We start from the raw sequence: 25130 nt of genomic DNA, 5'->3' as shown, positions 1-25130 counted from the left end.
TTTTTATTTTTTATGTAATATTGTTATTTTTTACCTTCATTTTTATCTACTGAATGCACTATGTACAGCACTTTGGTCAGTGCGAACTGTTATAAATGTGCTTTATAAATAATTGTACTTGCATACTTACTTACTAACAAATCTTGGATCCTGTTACACCAGGGTGGATCCGGGATCGATTTCCAACTCCCACCCTTACCCTTCTTCAATGTGAACCTAACCCAACCAAGATGTGGACAACAACATGTTCGCCTCACAAAACCCGACATCTGACCCACATTTAGGGATACATAAGACTCTGAGTAAAAGTTGGAACCAATTGCAGAGATAAAACTTGACAACAAGCCCTCTTAGCAGATAACAGATACATTTACTAGGATCAAACAGAAACTCATTGAACGCACTAAACACAGACGAAAAGATGCAGTAAATCTGCATTATAATGGATAGTAGCAATGCACTTGGTCATTAAATCATGTGTTGTGAATGGCCATGGGCCTGTGTGTGAACGTGTGTTTGCAAGAGCATTAAAATTAATGCTTCATAATTGTATTTATCCCAGCCAACGTTTGGGTAGTACCATGTTCAACTGAGGTTCTTCTCACTTGCAGTACGGGCTACACAAGCCGACCTCCAAACACCAAACACCAGAAGTTCAGAAGACATCAAACATCAGCACTGCTGGCTTGAGTGAGAAGGATGTCCGGTAGCTACAACTCTACAAACTGCAAACAAATAACCGGACAGCGAAACCAACAAAACCACGAATAAAAAGCGACGAAATGACTTGAAATGTGTGGAAGGAATAAGAAAAGGAGTGAGAGGATGATGATGGTGATGATGATGATGATGATGGTGGCGGTGAATGAGTGATACAGCTTTGAATAACGCCACAGCAAAGCTGATGATGTGATGGTGATGAAAATATAAAGATTGAAATTAGATATTGGTTCTTCTGATTAGTTTTTAGATGACAGACATGATTGTATCATCACCATTTTTGTGTTCTCCCATAGTTAGATGTAGTAGTAGTACTAGAAGTTAATAGTAGTAGTAGTAGTAGTAGTAGAGGGGTCTCTCTCTCTCTCTCTCTCTCTCTCTCTCTCTCTCTCTCTCTGCTAACTCTTCTTGAAACAGCTTTGGCTGTCTCAGCTCTGAGCTGTGACCTTTTCTTTAAGAAGGCTGTTTTTCCTTCTCGACAGGACCACCCCCATCCCCATCCCCTCTTTACACACACACACACACACACACACACACACACACACACACACACACACACACACACACACACACACACACACACACACACACACACACACACACACACACACACACACACACAGGTGATGAGTCAACATGTCAATGATGTCTGGTCAACATACGAGGGCTCAAACACATGCAATAAGCGGATAAGGAACCATATACAACTTGTGTTGTGTGTATGCATGTACACACGCACACACACACACACACACACACACACACACACAGAGTTTAACAAGAGTTTGTGATCTAAGCTTCAACTGCCATGTATTTATCTCCATGTATGGTCTCCATGTGATTCCATTTAGATGGTGAACTGCTCTTTATCATCTGGGAGTCAATGCTTGCACAATAAGTTATAGCATATTTCATAGACGGCAGAAACGAAAACAAGTGATTCACCTTGGGGATTTATTTTACAGATCAGACTCAGCTGTGGCTTATCTGAACCCCAAGTTTGTTTTATTGAATTTGTTCCAGGTGAATTAGTGTGAACATATTTGTTGCAAAGCTCTATTTGTTTTCCCATTCCTCCAAAATTAAAGTTAAAGTTACAGCCAAACATGTGTTGTGTAGATGACAAGACATTACTCTAACAAATCCTTCTTAACAAACTTCTTAACTAATGCAATCCTCACAGAAACTCCTTCCTGTGATCTTGTGTCGGTGAAGGCAAGAGACTAACAGCAGATCTCTCTGGTGGTTTAACCTGTGACCTTTCAAATTGTACAAGTCCCCCCCCCCCGTGTTTCCCTGATGTTTCCCTCAGTCATAAAATGGACCTTACTTTTTATTTTATTTCACAATAAAAACTGATATTTATGTAATATTTGGATTTATATTGTTATATTCTATGCCCAATTTTGATTCATTGAAAAAAAAAAATGAAGAACAATGTTGATCAAAAATACTAATCGCTCAGCATTGCCCCTCTCTTTTTTTGTTATGCTAGGCTACTGCGCAGCTACACAGGCTACACCGACACAGAACTGGCTTGCTTCCTATCACAGCTGTGCCGCCCGCAAATGTGGAATGGCGCCTGGAGCCAAGGATGTGGTTGCAATTCAGCGTATATAAAGCCGTCAGCAATTTCTTCTATGATTCATTACACGATGAATCATCCAAAACACACGTATATTTTGGATGCTTGGACTGACATAGGTCTGCACTGCAAGATCCCCTTCACATGTTTCTCTATCTAAATGCATCATAAGTATCTACAACTATCTTTAACCATTATGTTGGTAGCTGCAAAGATGATTTGGAGAGCAAAACAGAAAATAATGCAATTGTCGGCTATAAATGGATCGGCTATGACAGTACGATGTTAAAATAAACACAAAAACATAACAGTGATGTCACATAATGTTTCTTTCTCCAAGCTGCAATGACGTGATGAGTAGGAAAACTGTTAAGGCAAGGCAACTTTATTTATATAGCACTTTTCATACACAAGACAGACTCCTTCACATATAAACATTGTCATACAATAAAAGAAAATAATAGATACGTAAAAAGTAAAACAGATAGAAAATAAAGGCAAAGTAAAAAAAAAAAAAACATTTTAGAAAGGCAAAGTTAAAAAAATGCGAAAAAAAAAAGTGAGAAAATAAAGGCAAAGTTACTAATAAAATAAAAAAATAGAAGCATTGTAGATTTAAGATTTAGCAGAAAGCTAAAGCAAACATAAAAGTCTTCAGTCTTGTTTTAAAAGCTGTCAGAGTTGGGGCAAGTCTTAAATCCTCAGGGAGTTTATTCCAGCTATTTGTTGCATAGTAACTAAATCCTGCTTCCCCATGTTTCGTGTTGACTCTGGGGATAATTAACAGATTGGTCTCAGAGGATCTTAGTGGCCTAGAACGCTTATGGAGTGGAAGCATATCAGTTAAATATTTTGGCCCTAGACCATGTAGGGATTTATAGGTTAGCAACATGATTTTAAAATCAATTCTCTGACATACAGGGAGCCAAGGTAACGATTTAAGAATTGGTGTAATATGTTCAAATTTTTTGGTCTTTGTTAGAACTCTAGCAGCAGCATTCTGAACAAGCTGTAGTTGCCTTAGAGTTTCTTTTGGGAGACCTGTAAGGAGACCATTGCCGTAATCAAGCTTGCTAGTGATAAAGGCATGTACAAGTTTTTGTAAGTCTTCGGTAGACATGAGCCCTCTAAGTCTTGCTACGTTTTTAAGGTGATAATATGCAGATTTTGTAACTGATTTGATGTGACTGTCGAAATGTAAATCTGAATCCATGATAACCCCTAGATTTCTGGCTTTGATTGAGGTTTTCAGGGACAGAGAGTGAAGGTGTTGGGTAACTTTAAGCCTTTCTGTTTTAGCACCAAATACAATTATCTCGGTTTTGTCCTCATTTAGTTGAAGGAAATTTCGGCACATCCAGTCTTTGACTTGCTCAATGCACTGGCACAACAGATCTATTGGCTGATAGTCATTTGGTGATAGCGATACATCGATTTGCGTGTCATCAGCATAGCAGTGATGGTCAATATTGTTATTTTGCATGATTTGCCCTAGTGGGAGCATGTAGATGTTGAATAGAGAGGGTCCTAAGATCGAACCTTGTGGGACTCCACATGTCACGTTTGTTGATTCTGAAACAAAGTTGCCAATGGAAACAAAGTAGTTCCTATTTTGTAGGTAGGACCTAAACCAATTTAAGACTGTGCCTGAAAGCCCCACCCAGTTTTCTAATCTGTCCAAAAGTATTGTATGGTCTACAGTGTCGAATGCAGCACTGAGGTCTAGTAGCATTAGTATTGAGATTTTGCCAGAGTCTGTGTTAAGACGGATGTCGTAGGTAAAGTATCAAGGCAACAGGTGGATGGCTTCAGTTGTGTCACAGTTTCCACAAGAGTTTTAGAGTCTATGACATTAAAGCATGTCATTGCCACGTTACTTTTGCCTGAATAGGGTGGTAGTCCAACATTTTTGTTTAAAGTGGAGACATTGATGGCGTGTCTGATGCCTTCAATTTTATCAGTATAAAATGCTGCAAACTCATTGCATTTCTGCGTGGAATGAAGGTCAGGTGGAATTTGTGTTGGGGGCTTGGTCAGTCTGTCAACAGTTGCAAATAGGGTTTTGGCATTATTAGTATTGGTTTTAATGATATTGGAGAAAAATGTTTCTCTAGCACTTTTTAAGTCTAAATTGTAGGCACGGAGGCTCTCTTTATAGATGTCATGGTGAATATGAAGTTTTGTTTTACGCCATATGCGTTCAGCCTTCCTGCATTCTTTTTTTCTGGGCTGTTACAAAAGCAGCTTTTCTCCAAGGTGCCTTTTGCTTTCCAGAAATCGTTTTAACCTTATAAGGTGCAATGACATCTATGACTTTCAAAATTTTCAAATTAATTAAAGTTTTCTAAAAGATCATCAGCAGAACATGGGTTGAGAGGTGGTAGCAAGGAGATGGCCTAAAAAGTACATTAGAATGTTCATTGATATACCATTTTTTTTTTTTACAGTATTTGATTTTGTCTGTATGTCGGGAATAAAAGATATATTAAAGAAAACACAGAAATGGTCTGACAGTGAAGGATCAGTCACCTTTGTGATAACCAGGTATAGAGTGTTCCCCTTACAATGAGTAGCCTCTTTCACATGTTGAGACATTTCAAATGTGTCCAAAATGGTAAAAAGTTTTTTTGCACACTTATCATTAAAATCATCAGTGTGAAAATTGAAGTCACCAGTTATAACTAGACAGTCAAAGTCTGTGGAGATGCTAGACAATAATTCTGTAAAGTCATCGAAGAAATTTGCAGCGTATGTGGGTGGCCTGTAAATAATTAATAGGAGAACTCTGGGGGAACATTTCAATACAGCACAAAGGTATTCGAATGATGGAAGAATCACCAAATAGCATCTGTTTCCCCTGAAATACATTTTTAAATATAGCAGCAACCCCTCCACCTCTTTTTCCAGATCTACATACATCAAAAAAGTTATAGTTTGGAGGAGCTGTCTCTATCAGAACGTTATTTTGTTCTAGCCATGTTTCAGTTAAAAACATAAAATCCAGTTGAGAAGTGGTAATAAAATCATTAACTAAAAAAGATTTGTTATTAAGAGACCTAACATTAAGTAGACCCATCCTGATGGTGTTATTGATAGGCTTTAAGGTTGATTTTGGTTTGGAGGGAATAGGTATGAGATTTGAGAGGTTAGCAGTGCGTCTAACTTTCCCTTTGTTTACTCTCTTAGTGATTACAGCAGGAATGCAAAAGTTGGCATGTTTCGATGTAGGCAACCTTGGGTTCAACAGATTATGCGAAAGTTCCTTTGTGCTGTGTCTACGGCTGAACCCTTTTTTGTCTCAGGAATAAACCGCCCTCCGCTTGGGTGTTATCAGACTGTGGTCATGACGTGGGGATGGTATCATTGACGCAGATGCAAGTTTGATGCCAACATTTCTCAGTTTCTTAAATTCATCTGGAAAATCATAAAGAGAGGAGACAGTGGAACTGGAGTTGTCGTTGTGGCTATGGGAGAGATGAGGCTGGTGGGCATCATCAATGGGGGAGGGCTGGAGGTCATCATCGATGGAGGAGAGCTGGAGGTCATCGTCGATGGGGGAGTGCAGAGGAGGGGGGTGGCCGTTCCTCACCAAGCCAGCATCAGCAAAGGGGGGAGGCATGGTGTCGATGGTGTCGGGCAGGCTGTTGTCTCTCTTCAAGGTCTGTGGTCTGTCTGCTATCTGTGTGTCAGATAGTGGGACAGTAGATGTGTGGGGTAGGCTGTAGTCTCGCTTCTTCTCATGGCATGACAGGGTAGATTTGTGGGAGAGTGAGAAGAGATTGTCCCTTAACAGTTTTGAGCCTAACCTGTTTGGGTGTAGAACCATCTGCTCTGAAAAGATATATACGCCCCCAGAACAAGTTGAAATTGTCAATAAGCCCCTTCCTCTTTCATTGCAGACTCTTGAAAGCCATGTAATTCAGTGCAAGTAGACGACTGAATCTGTTTATTCCCTGTCAACTGTTGGTATGGGTTTCACCGACCTAATGTGTAATTTGTTCAGTATGTCCAATAGTTTAGTGAAATCCCTCTTCAGAAGTTCTGACTGTTCCGGTTAGTTTCTGGTTGACATCACTAACCGTCACATCTGGGAAGTAGCATGTTTTGATCTTCTTACCGGTTATATCCTTTATGGTTGAGTCTCCTACTATCAGAGTGTCTGGTTCATATGCTTTCTGTGAGATGGGCCCTTGTTGGCTTGAAGTGGCGGTCGCAGACGCATGCACAGCTCGACTCCGTGGCGACTGGTTCTTGTTCCGTCTCTGTCCCCACCGTCCGTCCGGACGCATCCTGGGGCTCAGGGGTGCACGGGTGGCAGATGCATGCGCAGCTGGCCTCTCTGGTGACAGGGTCATGGTCGGTCTCTGTCCACACCATCCGTCTGGACGCATCTCGGGGCTTAGGGGTGCATGGGTGACAGGCGCGTTCGTGGACTCTTGGAGTGGCAGGAACCGGTTCTTCAGCGGCATGGTAAACTTCAGCGATTGGCTAATACGGCTGACTTTAGCTTTGGGAAGCTTAGCATTTGGCGTTGAGTGAACTTGTTGATCTTTCGCTGCGGTCTGATCCGGTAGTCAAAGTGCCAAAATGTATTGTTGAATCGAGCAATGGAGGTTGACGGAAACAAACTATATATTCTTAAGTATTATGATCATGAAATAAAATAAAATAAACTAGACCTCAATGATGAATTAAGTAGTTTTTGCCACTGCCTAGCGGAGAAACATGACCTCTCTCTCTGCTGCCTCTTATTATTAAGGTTATATAGCTATAGGTTAACAGCCTATAGCTATATGCATTAGCATTTATGCTAGTCATATGTGTAGTAATGTAGTGATTAGCCATTCAATTGTGCTGGATTCCCAGATAGCGTCCTGCAGCAACATGTATCGCCAGAAGTTTGTGACCAGGGACACAAAGGGTCACAGAAAAGAGGGATCCAAACCCCTTTCCAGCTGTTTCTTCTCTCTCCTTCTCTCTCTCTCTCTCTCTCTCTCTCTCTCTCTCTCTCTCTCTCTCTCTCTCTCTCTCTCTCTCTCTCTCTCTCTCTCTCTCTCTCTCTCTCTCTCTCTCTCTCTCTCTCTCTCTCTCTCTCTCTCTCTCTCTCTCCTCTCTCTCTCTCTCTCTCTCTCTCTCTTCCTCTCTTTTTAACTCTGTCAATACACAACCTCCTTCAATTTCTGTGTGTGTGTATCATTATTACAAACATGTACACAAACACATTAACACACACACACACACACACACACACACACACACAACACACACACACACACACACACACACACACACACACACACCACATACTCACACAAGCTGTTGCCCGGTTGTAATGGCCACTAGGCTTTGTGTGGCAACTTGCCAGGGGCTTTTCAAAATCTACTCGGAAAAAAAAGAAATGGCAGCTGAGTCCAGTACTGAAGAGGTTGGAGTTTATGATGCCATCGGGTCACAAAGCTCTGTCACATTAAATAATACAGCTTGAGCCCATTTCCATAACGCACAGATCTTAATGGGAGTTTCCATGTAGCACTCTCACCCTTAACACAACCACAACTGTGACAAAAAGACCTCCCTCACACAAGTCAACATTTGTTTCTAATTATATTTCTTGGAAACGTGTCTTCAACAAGTTTGTTTTTACAGTTCTGGTCCAGATCTATATTTTTTTCACATCTGCCGCAGAAAGAGAGAGTGAAAGATCCACTGACGAGGACATTGGAGCTGTCATGGTCCAAGAGTGCAATGTGGTCACAGGAAATCCCAACACAGAAACCTTAATGGTTAGCTTTGTTTTAGAGACAGCTGCTTGCTTATTTGATCAACAATAATAACTAACCATTAATGGCATTTGTTCATTATGGCTTAGCCCATTTAGTCTCTAATTTCCATTACTATTTAAAATGTTTGTACGTTTTCTGTACATAAAAAAGTAGGATGGCGGCGAAGGCCCGTAGACCAACTGATATAGCTCCTATTTCCATCACAGCAAAAGTTCAGTTTCCAAACTCCAAACAAAACTACATTTCAGTCACTGAACTCTATGAACAAATATAAAACAATGACCTCAAACTCGCTGACTCTGCTCAAGGGGCATCTTGCTTGAGTCACTTAAGTAAAATTTCAGGGAAATGGACCCCCATACCCCCCATACCCAGTGTGAATCCACTACAGTCCACCAACCCAGTGAGGGAGGGGCCAACCTGTTGTCAGGGGCCATAATGGGGCCCCTCATTCCTCCTGCGGCCACAGAGAGCTGTGTGGGAACGCTGCAGTGAGTGCACAGACGGGCCCAAACCAACGTCATGCCTCATTCTGTGTACGCTGTCATCAACGTAATCCTACCTCTCTCTGTCTCACTTTGTTCTCACACACACACACACACACACACACACACACACACACACACACACACACACACACACACACACACACACACACACACACACACACACACACACACACACACACACACACACACACACACACAGAGAGACGGGCCGGACCCACTTAAGTTTCACACATCATCCATTGCATAAGCCATTAGGGGCCTGGCAGCCTCCCTGTGCAGGTATCATGCCTCAGCAATGATGTCCCAAAGGCTTTACGCTTTACATTAAAATGGGAACAAATGATGAATGAAAAGGCATGTATAGATATGGATGTTGCACAGAGCATTGTAAAGTATAAGCTCACTTTCGCCAACATTCTCCGTTTCATGAGGGTTGATTATTAGTGTTTGGGTTTGTGGGTGGGTTGTTTGTTTAATGTAGTTGCAAAACAAGGAGAGAGAGGAATGCTAGAATCCAAACAATTACAGTAAGGCATATGTGGCCCTCTGGGTATGGGTCCACAATCAAAGTTTCTTTAAAATGTATTTCTTTTTTTTGGGGTGCAACTTAATGGACTTTGAATGAATGACATCTAGGCCTGCAGAAATACAACTCTAATGTGCTTTGAATATTACCAGGGGCATACCATATGGAGCTTATTGCCATAGCCAACCAACCTTTCATGGATCAAACTCATAAGAGTATAGGTCCTTAAAAAAGTATTGCTTGAGGCAGCAAAACAATCACTTAAGCTGGCCGTAGCTTTCCAACTTAATAACGTGTTCGTAAAATGCCTTTGACCACAACCACAACCACATAAAACTGCAGTCACAAAGCGCCATTTAAATATAAGTGTGTATAATTTTACAAAAAACCTTCAAGGGGACTTCCTGGACGTGTAGGTGTGTGTGTGTGTGTATATGTGTGTGAGAGTTTATTATGATCTAGGGGAAATGCTGTCAGTCGGCCGGTGGGCTCAAGGGAACATTGGCTAGTTTAGCCGACTGCCCCACACGCAATCCACCACTGTCATCAATCACAGGCTTTTTTGGCATGTCACACACCCACAGGCAGCCTCACACACACATAAACACACACACACACACACACACACACACACACGCACGGCATCCTACCTGCCAGACAGAGGCCGAAGATGGTGAGCAGCACCAGGATGTAGAGGGACACGATGGCGTACTTGATGGCGGAGAGGGAGTTGAGATGACCGCAGCACTGCTCCTGCTTCCTGCGCCGCCTTGCAGAGCCTGCGGTGGACAGCAGTGACACAACGACAATAAATACGTGTAAATAAGTGTTTTGGTGAACCCAGAACCCAGAAACATTTGGTCTTCAGTTCAAGTTCAACATAGTAATCAATGACGTTTTGTCCCTGTTACTCAAATAGGAGTCAAGTTGTTAAGAGAAAACAGGTGTAAAATGCTTGTTTTTGCCTTTTGTCTTTCTCAGTATGTTGAACATTTTACTCTGCCCTGAACCTTGTGTTCTCTTCGGGTCGTTCGAAGGGCCTTCTCTGAGGTGCTTGGAAAGAAATCCCATAGTTTTGGAACACGAGCTGAAACAGGGGGTTCACCAACACTATAAAGAGGGAGCAGGATAGTCTTGTGGTTAGGGATTTGGGCTCCCAGCCCAAAGGCATTGGGTCGGATCCTCAATGTCCACCACTGACCCGTAGACATCCTGGTGCACGATTCCCAGCCTTACCCCCTACCTGCTCTTCAATGACCTGTATCGGATTTCACTCCAAGGCGCTTTGGATGAAGGTAAATATGCAGAGTCAGTCTCTTGAATCCCCCCATATCAAAACAGAATTTATAAGATAGCAGTACTTTTGTGAGGTTGATAACGCCGCAGGGCTCCTTGACCGCGGCGCGAGAGAATGCTAGCCAGACAAATAGTTTTTCTGGAATGACTAAAGTGAGTTATGTGTTCTTTGGGACAGAGGAGAGCAGATTTTACGTGCCTTTTGGGAGGTTTAATGTGATGAGTTGTCTCAGGAGGGGGAAAACACTTTTCACGTTGTCATTCGTCATTACACTCTAAAGCACACACGCACGCTCGCGTGCACACACACACACACACACGCACATGCACACACGCGCACACACACACACACACACACACACACACACACACACACACACACACACACACACACACACACACACACACACACACACACACACACACACACACACACACACACACACAGTATAAACACACCCACACGTATGCAGAAGAGCAAGATCTACAACTTCAGCTACCACTTAACCTCGCTCTCTGGGTCTTCAAGGCCTCATAGATGATGGAGCTGTGACATCAGGTGTGACGGTGTTTGTGTGTGTGTGTGTGTGTGTGTGTGGAGGGGGGGGAGGTCGGTGGCCACCTGGCGGTGCTTGGCATTAAACTCATAGGAGGGCTATGAAGACATTTTATTGGAGCGTCTGGCCTTGTTTTTATGCTGTTTGTTGTTCCAATCCCGGCCTCTGCCTTGAGTGCCTTTGAGCAAAACAACCAACCCCCAACCACTTGCTGCTCCCAATGAGCTGGCCAGTATAGCTGGCATTGCGTGGTTGACACTGCTGGTAGGGTGTGTGATTATGAGTGTGTGCGTAAACTAACATTAGGGATTACGGTTTGTGGATTCTAACTCACAGAAAAAGTCAACACCCAGACAAATCAGACATAACACACACACATTTGCATACATGTGAACCTGCATAAGGTCAGAAATGCAGACACTTTGGCTCTCTCTTGCAAACACACACACGCGACCCACACCCACAACCACACCCGAACGCAACTGATCCTCTCTCTCTCCTCTCGCCCTGTCGATCTACCCCATCCTACAGAACACACTCTCTTCCAGTCTAAGACAAACACAGCTGGCTCCGAAGTGTGTGTGTGTGTGTGTGTGTGTGTGTGTGTGTGTGTGTGTGTGTGTGTGTGTGTGTGTGTGTGTGTGTGTGTGTGTGTGTGTGTGTGTGTGTGTGCGTGCGTGCGTGCGTGTGCATGTGAAGCACATGTGTGTCAGGCAGATGGAATGTATGGAGTAAGGACATACCAGGCCTCGGAGCAAACTATTAAAGACATGAGATGCATAAGGTGTACTGTGTGCGTGTACTAAACAATTCTTATTTCTCAGTTCACAGCCCGTTTCCAAAAACATAATCAAAAATATAAAGAATGAAATAATGTTGGTGAACAACGATGAAGTCACATTTAAACCGGCGCCAAAGAACAGGCCGTTTAGTGTAGCCAATGTGCATGGAACATGGTGACTGAGTTAACTCGACCAATCAACCTAAAAGTATAATGTGAGAATAATGACAGACTAAAATTCCTTTTTGGAACCATAATATAGGGAAAATAGTGTACATCAAAATGGGCAACTAGAAAACGCCTGTTTATGTGCCAGCCTTCCAAGAAACAAGTGGTTCCAGATAGGGAGGGCCAGTCAGTGCATAGCATACCTTACAGCATAGGGAACAGGATAGACACCAATAGATACTATATAATAACATGATAATTATCAGTGAGTTACACAGATCCTGGGAAGTTGAATGTGTGTGATGCTATCCCACGGTTCTGTTGTGCATGCACGTCTATAATGTGTTGATGACTTTTGGGGGAGGGAAATTGTACTTGACAAAATGAGCACGTCATTGAGACCCCAATTAGTTCTAAACTGTTTATACACCAAACAAGTGTGAGGAGGGATTTCTGGCACTGCATCGTACACACACCCGATATCGAGCGAGGGACACTCATCGCAGACACAAACACATTTGACTGCGTCGGTGTATGGTGGCGCGCCCATTACGAGAGACTTGGAAGTGTTTCTCAATGGTAAACACGAGCAAACAAACTCAACTCCAAAGTACCCAAACTCTCAACCGACAAACCGAACTGACGGGTTTTATGTGGTTTTATTTCTGCCGAAAGAGAATCACAGGCTGTTGGAGCGACAACTAGTTACAGGGGAGAAAGAGGAGGAATTCAAATTAAAGTGTCGGGTTAGATTGATCATCAGGACATTTGCAGACGCTGCCATCCATTGCTACATTATTATCCACAGAATATCTTCAACATATCGGATCAGTTCCCTCACCATGCCCTCGAGGGAAGTCGCGATGATACATGCTTATGTATTTTTTATATTTATTCATTAGTCTTGAGCCTTCGGGACAAACCCGCCCTAGCCTCGCCACCACAGTTCAGCCACAGGGATGAATGTTCACCCCAGGAAAGTCTCTCCTGGCGTTACCTCAACTTTTAAATTGAGTCTCTAGCAGATTAAGTGGAGGTTATATGGCTTTAAGATGGTGTAAACATCTGCGTTTTATTGAGGGGAGCTTGTTTTACGGTCGTCATGTTTGAGGGGCGGAAAGCCTTCTTAAAAAAAAAAAGGTTATTGTCTCCCCTTTTTTGGCACGCCTTACTTGGATTAGTAGGCCTTTGTTGAGCGAAGAACCGGGACAAACATGTGTGGCGCGCTGCTTGGATGAGGCAACCTCTCTTACAGATTGTCTAGAGGATTCGTCCGTCAGTATCCTGCTAAGCCTTTTCCCACCGAAGACAGAGAGCCACCGGCTGGGGGAAACTGGAGAATCGTCTGTGGACGTTTTTGTTTTTCTACGTGCACCTGTCTGATCCCTCCATCTCCTCACACACACACACGCGCACGCACACATACACACGCATGCACAAACGCACGCGCGCGCACGCACGCACGCACACACACACACACACACACACACACACACACACACACACACACACACACACACACACACACACACACACACACACACACACACACACACACACACACACACACACACACACACACACACACACACACACAATTGAGATTATTTTGGGTGGCACAATTATTCAAACAATTGGTGTTGCCGACAACGGCTCTGAGCTTATGGGTCTGGTCCGCTTGGAATGTATGATCATAATCTCATCTAATATTGATCCCCACATCAAGGCAAACACAACTTATCAACATACTTAGAGACAAAATAAACTTCTATGGAGGTAAGGGTTTACTGCCCCCCTACCCTACCTCCTCTTCCTCCTCACCCCTCCCATCGCTCCTCCTCCTCACCATCATCGTCACACAGGCCCCCTCCCCTCCCTTCTCCTCCTCCTCCCCCTCCTCCTCCACATCCTTCCCCTCCTCCTCCACCTCCTTCCCCTCCTTCCCTCCCTCCTCCTCACCATCATCATCACACAGGCCCCCTTCTCTCCACCTCCTCCACCTCATCCTCACCCTCCCTCCTCCTCCCCTCCCTCCTCCTCCACCTCCTCCATCTCCTACACCTCCTCCTCCTCCCCTCCCACCTCCATCTCCTCCACCTCCTCCATTTCCTCCATCTCCTCCTCCTCCTCCCTTCCTCCTCCTCCTCCCCCTCCTCCTCCTCACCATCATCCTCACACAGGTGTAGTTTGGAGAGGTTCTGTCCCTCGTAGCTGTCCTCGTAGATGGAGCCGCTCTCCCGCTCCTCGTACGTGCTCAGGTACATGGCCTTGTTCTCCATCCCGTCGCCTGCTGGGGGGCGGGGGGGGGGGGGCAGGGGGAGGAGAAGGTGGGTGGGTGGGTGGTGGGGGGGGGGGGGGTTTGTTTACATGAAACATTAGTATCAGCCTCATCGTTGACATGAACCTAAACCAGAGGTGGGAAATAAAGGCTAGTATCCTTGTGTGTGCGTGTGTGTGTGTGTGTGTGTATGTGCGCGTGCATGCGTTTGTGTTGCCTATGATGCATGCTCCCACGTGCTTTTGCATTGTTGCTCTCAACTGATTTTTTAATCTGCAAAGACACACACACACAACTCCCGAACTGCAGTTAGTTGAGCAAAAGTAACACAAAACAGTACAGAGCGACAGGTAAATTCATGCAAAAAAAAAAAATTGAGAACTTTGTCATGTCACGCAGACAACCGAAACGCACGGTAGCGTTTGAGACGCAGCATGTGAAAGTGTGTGAGACGCAGAGGCAGAGCTGACCAGTGTTTGACAAAGTCGTTAAAAGGCACTCACTCTGGACTTTCTCATTAGGTACGCGCTGTGGGTGTGTGTGTGTGTGTGTGTTAGTGTGTGTAAGTGTGTGTATAGGCGAGGAGGTGCTTGACAGGTTGACAGTTAGACCACTCTAGAGGCTAGACAGAGCCAATTCGCACTCTTCATTGTGTGTGTGTGTGTGTGTGTGTGTGTGTGTGTGTGTGTGTGTGTGTGTGTGTGTGTGTGTGTGTGTGTGTGTGTGTGTGTGTGTGTGTATACATATTACTCTTGAAGCTGGGCAGAGCCAATTTAATCTGCAAAGACACTGCCTTTCTCTTTCATTGTTTGCCTTGCTGTGTGTGTGTGTGTGTGTGTGTGTGTGTGTGTGTGTGTGTGTGCGTGTGTGTGTGTGTCCATGCAAGTGTGTGAGTGTATGGTGCGTGCATGTGTGTCCCTGAGAAGTGAGTTGTCTCTATAAAACGTGAAACTTATTAAAGTCTGGCTGATTTACGATGTGAACGATATGTCTTAAATCCATCATGCCACTAAAGAAAGGAATACTTGCACTTCACTAAGCACCCAAACAAAGTGTGCAAATCCTGTGACGTAGACTCTATATCGAGCTTGGTTTACTATGTGACCACTAAGGTGAAGCGAGTAAACAATTCGGCTGCGTTGTATTGAAACACTGTTGCACATGGTGCCACACTATATGCTCTGAATAGACACACGATCTATAGGAGGAACCTCTCGTTACAAATAGGGGAAGAAAGAGGCTCCTACAAAAACCGAAATAGATGTCCCCGCTTGCTTCGTCGCCTCCACCACTGTCACAGCCGAGCGGCGCAAGTTTCTATGCAGGATCCACTGCTAACGCACTGAGTGTGTGTGGTCACCCATTGAGGAGAGACATACCATGACAGCTCATCCATGTCACACATTAACCCATTTCCCGCTTAATTAACAGGAACGATACTTAATCCATGAGCGCCGAAACATAAAGCAGTACATTTCCCCCGCAGACTCTCCATTGAAAGGGCATTTGTGTGCCCGTGTGACGTAGAAAACCTACTAACTGGCTTCATATATGGCCTTCAGGTCTAATTGAAATAATACGCGTAACAGATTTAGAAAACAGTAATTAGGTCTCAAACGAAAAATAAGACATACAAGTATAGCAGGACAATTATAGCAAAGCTAGATGTTTTTTTTATTAGATTCACATAATAGCCAATGTTAAAATTCAACAATAAAAATGAAATGTCAGGGTTTTCCAGCACAGATGCGTGTGGCTATTAAAAGCTCGCCATCCCTCACCTTGTCAGCTGTCACCTGGATATGATCACAGGTGCGACTTTTTCATTATTTCCTCCAGAAAGTTGCGCATTCGCCTCCAAAACGACTCCTCGCACTCCGTCAGCTGTTAATGTCAAAGTGTCATCAAAGTTTATTTCAACTTTCCTCGAGGGGGAAGCAAAAAGGCAGAGAGACTTTGCAGAGCTGAGCACTGTGCACGGTGCGAAGCCTCACTCACACCCTCACTACTGATTCATGTGCAGCGAGAGTCAAAGCTTTAAGTGCAGGAATATGGCTCACTCGTTTGGGTTTAGCTCATGCCACCATGTGACGACCACATCTCCGAAATCCAGCGTACACGTTTATCTGCTCTGTGTGTGTTTGGACGGTCGCTAAATCGAGCATAAGTAGAAGGAAGCTATGCACTTTCCTACTGGGAGACACAGGCTCCCTCTGCTGGACATATGGTGTCAGTGCAGTATAGGCCTACTTGGGAAAAGTACAATTCAAAGTAAAAAAAAAAAAAGAAGTTAATAATAATACAAAAAAAGGGTTGCTGTAAGGCTGCTGTAATCGTTTATCACACACACACACACACACACACACACACACACACACACACACACACACACACACACACACACACACACACACACACACACACACACACACACACACACACACACACGCACAGCGTAGGCCTTAAGACTAGGATTCTGAAGAAGGTGCGTTCGCTGTTGACTGACGGACTGCAGGACGCACCGTGACTGGGGGGCGGAGCTTATGGGTTCTCCTGGGAGGGTTTGGCAGGTACAGACCAGAGGGAACCCGCCCGGCAGACGTTAGTAGGCTGTTATCTTTTTTGGTCAGGAAAAAAGGTCTCAAACGTGAGGTAGGTTCTTCTGGACTTCAACCGTACAAACATATTTGTTTATTGTTTATTCTACTTCGTTCATTTTCTTCATTGCAACTTTGGGTTTTTGGCTGGAGTGAGACTGTAAAATCTGACCGAATTGAATTGTTGAGGGGGGTGGGGGGGGGGGGGGGGGGGGGATGTGAGAATACTGCTGTGAGAACGTTGTAAGGGGATGTCTTAATCTCCTCCCCTTTCATTAAAAACAATACGCTGTGGTCTAGTCTAGTCAAGTCATCAACAGAAAATTCACGGTAGTTTTTTTTTTTTTTTGGCGTGATATTTGGTTACGTGTGCGTGACAGCGTGAGATTGATGCTGAAAGCGTGAGTGTCACGTCAAATGCGTGAGAGTTGGCAACCCTGTGATTGGCTGGGAGGAGGGCATTAACCCGGCTTGCTGCTGACTGAGCACAGCGTCATCAAATAGTAGATCAATACGCCGCTTGTATTTTATTTCTATCACAGAAATGTTAAACATGAGGTCCATTGTGAAAATAAACCTTGTTTAAAAAAGTTTCTAAAATGTGTCGGAAATCTATCGGAGGGTCAGTCGATACATGTTTCGCAAGCGAGATACAATGTAGCAACTACGTTAGTAAACTAGTGATCAGATACAGCCTTGTGTGGTTGCCATAGAAACTAATTAGCTACAGCTGAGCTAACGTTATTCGCCGTAGTTCTAAAGAGGACTACTTTTTAAGTTATATTTAAGTTATATTTTAGTCGAATGTAAATTATTATTAATTATCGCCACAAGGTGTCGGAATTGAACAGATTTATTTAGTCTGATCTGTGATGGTTTTGGCCAGGCCTCATAGCTCGTTGCCAGTGCCTTGTTGCTGTGTTTCATAATCTATTGTTGTTTGAGGCAAAGCAAAATGAGACCAATAAAAAAAGCTCATATTTGTTCCGTTATTGTTGTTGAAGTGATATTTGAAATGTTAATATCCGTCAGATTCTGCCTCAGGTGCTATTGTGTTATGGTGAGATCTTTCCAAATGCCTCTCCTCCTGCACAAACCACTTCCGCTCTTCCTCTGAGGCAAAGAGAGGTACACTTACTTTAATTGTCGGAAACAAGTCCTGCCAATTGGGTGTTGCTTCGTGGAAACGACATACCAGGGACACACGGTTTAGTCATTCTCACTCTCCTGGGGGGTAGGCCTACTGTTGAAAACACTTAACACTCAAAATAATTATAAAATACGCGGAGGTTATAAAAACGGAAGGATGTTTTTCACTCACTATTCAGCTCTCAATTCGACAGAATCTGAATGAAAACATCCCCCTCCAGTTGATGCTTGTCAAGTCGTGCTGTAAAGGTCTCCATTTTGTGTGTGTGTGTGTGTGTGTGTGTGTGCCAATCCAGCCGATGGGACCTTGTTAAACTGCCCTGGCCAATCATAGTCCTTCTTTAATTAACACAGGAAATTACCTTTCTATATTTATAGCAGCAATAACAAGATTCAGGCCACTGAAAAGGTCACGTTAACTGTTGAGACATTGTTTTTAGTCTTCCCTTGGGCAGTGTAACCCCTGAGGTTTATGGCTGTGAGAAAATGATGGTTTTTATTTATAATTTGTTAATGTCATCTTTGAAGCACACAAATACTCCCTTCCTCCCTTCTCCCTTCCCCCCTCTCATTACTGGAACTTTTTCCAAGATTTGAGGAATCTGAAGAAAATGGCAAAAAAAAACATTTTAGACAGTCTATGGAGGCTATACACAACAGGCTAGAACTGTCACGCTTTTACTCCCAGGTCTGGCTGGTGAGACTAAACGTCATCCTTTTTTAAACCCTCTGGCCCATAGTTTATATGTGTTCCCTCCAAGTTGGGAACTCTATATTCTGGTCTTTTGAAGACAAAGTCAAAATCTCTGCCTTCCACAATATCTCCAGACATATTTCCAAGTAAATTAGCTCAGGGCTAAAACGTAGGAGGCATGCAATTTGATTTGAGCCACCACGTTTTTTATGGGGTCACTCAACAGTGGAGAAAATATTTGCTGTAGAGTGCATCTTGGGTCGATTTAAATTAAAGTTCTGTGTCAAATAGCTGTTGTTGCAGTGCCAGTTGGTGTCGTTGCTTGTGACTCTGCATAGCAGAACGGGTACAGACCCACGCCAATAAATAACCCTGAGGGTTCATTTGATTTGGATGTCAAATGACTACTATTTGGATAATATGACTGTGAATGTCTCCACGCTTTGCCTTTCCTGCTACTTATTGTGGTTCATTCTTATCGTAAACAACATGGAGATAGATTAGTAGCTTAGAAGATCAGTGGTTCACAAATGTATTCATGAGTGTGAGACGATCATCTTCACATTACCATCACGATCACCAGATGTCATCAGTGGAATTTGTGGTGAGAATTCAGAGTATGCATATAATCCCCACATCACCCCACCCCACCCTACATCACCATAGAGTTGTGGTTATCCCAACCCCACTTTTCGCGATAGATGTCTCCCTCTATAGGTGAAACACATGCTATTGCAGGGCATAATATCGTCTGATGGGGATGCTGAATAAGCATAAGTTGATGCGACACCCCTGTAATTGAAACAGAATTGAAGAAACATTTACAGGGGGGCTAACAGCAGCCGACAGCCCTGCCCCAGAATGAAGAAACACCTGAAACAGCATTTAATTACAGACGGGGTCAGCGAGGATGGGTTTTCCTGATGGCGTCTCTGGTTGACTCTCTGTTGTCCGGACGCAGGCGGCAGCAAGCTGGGGGTGAGATCCCGGCAGCAGGGCGGATGGAATCGTCGAAGCGTGTGTCTGACTGGTCGGTGCAGGAGGTGTTGGAGTGGGTGGAGCAGCAGTTCCCGGGTCAGCAGAGAACGCTGCAGACGGCCTTTCTGCAACACGCAGTGTCAGGTAGGAGGAGCCAATGTCCTTTTCTCTCTCTCTCTGAGAGGTTAGGGAGTGCGTCCAATTATCCATCAAAGAATCGGTCCACTGGCCAATTCTGACGGATTTGTGAGTTCCACCCGGATAATTAGGCTTTAGCAACTAGCAATGAAGCTAGCCTTTGCTCCCCAGCCATACAAATTGACAATTCAAAGTAAAAGTAAATGTCTGCAAGTAAGTCTTCTATGTTTAATACAAACTGTTTTTTTCTGCATTGCTTATCTATTAATTCATTTAGATTAGATTCAAAGGCCTCACACTGTTTTATAACCAAATGCACAGTATACCACATCACAGGGTCAGCAAGGTAAGGGTTGACTCTGTAATCAACTATATCAAATAATATAATGTTGTGTTCCTGTCCTCCCAGGCCGAGCGCTGCTGAGGATGAGGGGGCACCACCTACACCACCTGGGGGTGGAGGCCCCGGCCCAGCAGGAGATCCTGCAGGACATCCTGCTCCTCAGGGTGCAGGAGGAGCTGGACAATCTCAACGACATCTTCTCGGGTGAGAATAACGGGAGAGATGATCGTCTGGTAACTTTGATTCAAGCACCTGGATTTGTGACTAAGCCAGAGCTCAATGGAACACTGAATGTTTGAAGCCCCTGCTTACCTACCTGCTGTATGGCTAAATCCACACTGAGATTTATGTTGTTAAGAAAAAAGATATATATATAAATATAGTATCAAATGGGAATTTTGTAGTCCACAAGAAAAAGTGTGGTGTGTATGTATGTATATATATATATATATATATATCAGTCCTCATGTTAACTCCAGTTAATTATGTCCCCCCGATTTGCTCTTACCCCAGAATGCTTTTCTTCATGAATGAAGACCCACAGCCCAAACATTTCAGCCCATGCCAGACATCATTTGCCTTCCAAATCCGATCCCAGAGGAGGAAGAGTGCACTAGAGAGACTGACAAGAAGGGAGCGAGGGACTGATTGAGCGGGTCAGCCAGATCGCAGGCACATGAGTGAGCAGCAGAAAGACAATTCGCCCATTTCCTGTGTGAAATCGTGTCCTGTTCTAGAGAGACCAGACAACGTTGTTTTGGTCGGGGTTGTGTCTTCTCCATCTCTCTCTCTCTCTCTCTCTCTCTCTCTCTCTCTCTCTCTCTCTCTCTCTCTCTCTCTCTCTCTCTCTCTCTCTCTCTCTCTCTCCATGTCTGCTACTGGTTTCTCTCTCTCAGTGGAGTGCACTGGCTGGCAGCCATTTCAGCCGAGGAGAACATCATTTCCCACAGCTTGTCTGCCACCCTGCCCGCCTCCCACTAATCATGACCAGTCGCAAATTGACTTGTTTGGCCTTTTTGTCCATCACAACCACCATACATCTGGCCTCTAGAATAACGAAGTGAGCTGAAGTGACGTTCAAGAAGAGGTTGGAGTGGATGTCGAGGTCAGACCATCCTAGACTAATATTCAAACCAAAACAGCGCTCTGCATAATGAGAACGAACGGATACGATATGCATATGATATGTGTTTATTTAACCATCGGGATCGGTGTCAAAATATCTGATACAAAATACTTTGGGACTTGCAGCATTGTTGTTCTGTGTGGAGCTCCTTAACTCTCTACACTGCCATCGTCCACCATTGTGTGGTGTCATTTTAATCCATCGTTCATTGTGTCAGTCTTTCACTGCCTGAATAAAAACATCTAAACTAATGATTGGTTTGGACAATAAAATGATCAAAAATGTTTTCTTTGTTTTATTTCCAAATGTTCCAATGATATGGTCTTGTATATCAGACAATGTGACCGACACACCCATACATGCTGGGGTGTGTATATGCACAGGTGTGTACGCATAAACATACAACACTAGCAGACATGCATGCTCAAAGAGGGGGATTATAATCTTAAACAAGGATTAATGATTGATATTCCAGTACATATTTATTGAATAATATCTAAAGACTTTTATTTGACCAAAGAGTTGTATTGAGCAAGAAAATGTTCTTATTAGCAGTATAAATTCCTGTTCTTCTATGATAGACCCTTTGCTTCCTCCTTTTGGTTTTCTGCCCTGGAATGCACTGGCAGGGGCACACATTTATACACAAGGACTTCCAGTGTGTTCAGAAGCAGGACAAAACATGTTCATAGAAAGTTGTGCGTGTGGGTGTGTGAGAATGTGTCCAAGCATGTTTAATGGAATCACATTTGCTGCTTGAGTCATCCAATGTCGAATTTTCTCCATGTGCAGTTCTTAAAAAAGAACACGTGTGGCCTACTAAGCAACACTTGGAGCCCGCTTCAGATGAGATTAACAGTGAGGCGCGATGGTTTGACGACGTTGCAGTAGCAAACGTTGTGTGAACTGGTTAATTGCAGAGCGTGTAAACATCCTCCGTATCGACGTATCTATCCCGCTGTTTCAACCTGTCGATCACGACACCGACAATGCGTTGACTTGTTTGTGGCAGAACAAAAGTGCTTGTTGTTGGCGCGGGGGGGTTGTACATCCACTGGTTGATGGCGGGGGAGTGTAATTCGCAATTGAGAAATAACAACGGTTCGTAATTCATTTATATATGTTGAAAATTGTAATGTAAAAATGATCAACCTTCATTTTGGGCCCGCCCCCCAGGTACTTGGGGCCCTACGCGCTCTGCATACTCTGCGTACTCTGCGTATGGGGAGCGGCGGCACTGATTATTATTACAATGTAACGCAAATAGATCTCACCTCGTTCATCATTTGTTTCTCGCAAAGTTGCCAAGAAGCGCAGCGTTATCATTAATTTAGTCTCTCCAGGTGAAATATCGTCCATGTAGAAGGGTTTGGATGTGCCTGTGCTTTGCCAGCTTTCATCTCCTGGCATAACGTACTCTGCCGCTGCGATGATTCAGGTCCAGTTCCAGATCGTGCGTTAATTCTTCTTGCTATAATGTAGCACTTAAGGCAATTTGCTTATTTGGTTAATTGTATTTATCGACATTGTTGAATGCACTTATTGTAAGTCGCTTTGGACAAAAGCGTCAACTAAATAAATATAATGCAATGACATTTCTATCAAATTACACTCTATTATCTCATGTCTTACCTATACAGCTCCTAACAGTAATGCTATTCAAAATTGAACTATAAGGCTATGGGTATATAAAAAGAGGGCTACTCAATTTCGTTTAAGTCGATGGGGGCTTCATGTTTTTTTTATGTTATTTCTCTGCACAGAAACCAGCTAAATTTGATAATAATAAGCTTGAAGAAATAACAGCAAGATGGTTGACACGAAATAGCCACAGAGAAAACATCAACAGAGGTAGCGATGTGTCACGTGCAATTTTCAGATGAAAAACAGAAGGCCTGTGTAAAATCTCATTGCAAAAATGAGCATTGTATTTTATGAAACGTACGGGCACACCACACGCCGTTAAACGATCCGCGGCCTTGAACTATACTCGATAAAATATGAAGAATACAGCGGAGCAGTGTGACAACAATGACAACGAGACCATTCGTTGTCTTGTTTGTCCTCGTGGGTATGAGTGGTATGAGAAAATCCTGTGTTGACACAAACAAAGTCGTTACATTATTCCCAGAGACAAGACCTGGTTCTCCCCGCTCCTCTTCCATCCATTTCTCACCATCATTTTTCTAATCCCATTACCAACCTTCAGACCACATCCCAGATGCTCCTCTCCCCCCCCCACCCCAAAGTCTCTGCGCACCCCACTCCACACCATCAACAACTATTCTCTCTCTCTCTCTCTCTCTCTCTCTCTCTCTCTCTCTCTCTCTCTCTCTCTCTCTGGTGGGAGGAAAGATTAATTCCAGCGCCACAGCAGCCAGGCGAGAAAAAGATCCATTGATTTTCTTGTCTTCAGTTTTTTTTTCTCCTGACAGAGAAATGAGTTAGTGGCAGCAGGCGAGCTGCAGAGATGGATTCATCCTTGTTCAAGCAGCAGCTTCGGAACAGAACGCCAAAGAGCTCCAATATTGCGCAAACAATTCTCCATTGTTGATCCATTTTTTCATTACAGTGAATCGTTCCGCTTGTTGATGTTGTTGTTGTTGCTGTGGTTACAGTGCATCTTTGTTTTACTGAGCTTGATGGCGTGCTGTTCATACCCCAAGTCTCTCTCTCTCTCTCTAATTTAGTCTCCCTCTCTCGTGCCATAACACTGCAAAGTGTCCCATGTGTGAGTATTTCATCAAACTGATGAAAAGAACAAGGAAAAGAACAAGATGTCAGGAGATGAGACAAAGAGAAACGAAAGGGGAAGCGTTGACTTCATGTGTGGTGCGTGTGTGAAAGATCCCTGCTGAAGAAACAATGTCAAAGACACCTTTATGTAGTTGATAGGTTAAAAAGGGGGGGCAAAAGCTTATATCTTCAGGGGAAGGACAGATTTATTGATTGCGAGTGCTATAAAATGAGACAGTAAAGTCAAACGGTGCTGTTTATTAGCGTGCACCTGTTCTCTGGCCTTGGCATGCCTCAAGGAAAAGGCTTTGCTGTGTTTGTTTGTGTGTGAGTGAGAGAGTGATTGTATGTGTGTGTGTGTGTGTGTATGTGTGTGTGTGTGTGTGTGTGTGTGTGCGTGAGAGAGAGAGTTTCTGTGTGTGCAGAGTCGGCAGTGGTCCGCAGCTGCACTCCGGCCATCTGGATGTGCACAAAGCCATTTGGATTATGCATATGTGGCGACGTCAACAGAAAAACACTGTGTGTTTTTATTACCTGAGGATGGGATAATGAGTTTTTAGCTTGAGGCCCCAGCTCGCTCCGACAAACACACACACACACACACACACACACACGCTGATCTAAAACTGATTGATACAGAGCTGGGAGGTAGGTCTGCCGTGTGTCGAGGTCTTTAGTTTTGTGCACCAAAGGAGCAGCGGGGAGGTAACTCTGTGAGAGTGGACTTTACCAGAGGGGCATCCTTTATTCCCTCCGTCATAGGGTCAGCCTAGTGGGCTCTTCTCGCTGTTTCCTCTCGCATAGGGGCACTCTATAGCGCACTTTGTAACCTTTTCTCTGTCGCAGGGACCCCAGAGGGCCCTAAACCCATTTACTCCATTGTAGGGGCACCGTGAGGGCCATTTTACTCCATCGTAGGGGCTCCGTGAGGGCACTTTGGCAGAGTGTCTCTGGACCAGAGCCACTGTGTGGGAGTGGGAGCAAACGGAGAAATGTATTTTATCCATCAGATGCAGAAGTGACAAAACATGCAAAACCAGCCACGTGTACAGGCTGTAAAGGGACTGGCAGTAGTACCCACATGCAGAGAAGTGGAAAAAAAGAGAGAAAGGAGTTGGTTCTGTGATTTAATATGTCAACAAAAATAACAAACCAAGAACCAAACC

General features: G+C 44.0%; 2 protein-coding genes across 3 annotated transcripts in view; one reads left to right on the top strand and one right to left on the bottom strand.

Moving 5' to 3' along the window:
- Positions 1–16191, bottom strand: part of scara5 (scavenger receptor class A, member 5 (putative)) — a 56636-nt gene extending 40445 nt beyond the window's left edge. Inside the window, exons 1-3 of one of the 2 annotated variants that reach the window (XM_084483937.1) lie at positions 15985–16191; positions 14090–14215; positions 9774–9902 (exon numbers count right to left, since the gene is read on the bottom strand). In XM_084483937.1, the coding sequence (XP_084340063.1) occupies positions 9774–9902; positions 14090–14204 (244 nt within the window). In that variant the 5' untranslated portion in view covers positions 14205–14215; positions 15985–16191. The remainder of the gene's footprint in view (positions 1–9773; positions 9903–14089; positions 14216–15984) is intronic. The other variant, XM_084483938.1, reaches the window with a different exon arrangement.
- Positions 16192–19644: 3453 nt separating this feature from the next.
- Positions 19645–24860, top strand: LOC311364287 (sterile alpha motif domain-containing protein 12-like; the record flags this gene model as incomplete). Its single annotated transcript, XM_084484276.1, has 3 exons — positions 19645–19765; positions 20169–20306; positions 24811–24860. 3 exons carry the CDS (start codon positions 19645–19647, stop codon positions 24858–24860), a joined length of 309 nt encoding a protein of 102 aa, XP_084340402.1.
- Positions 24861–25130: the final 270 nt, after the last annotated feature.

Source organism: Micromesistius poutassou (assembly GCF_964030765.1).
Source record: "Micromesistius poutassou genome assembly, chromosome: 19".
NCBI classification, from domain to species: domain Eukaryota; kingdom Metazoa; phylum Chordata; class Actinopteri; order Gadiformes; family Gadidae; genus Micromesistius; species Micromesistius poutassou.
This window is presented reverse-complemented; position numbering and strand designations above follow the sequence as displayed.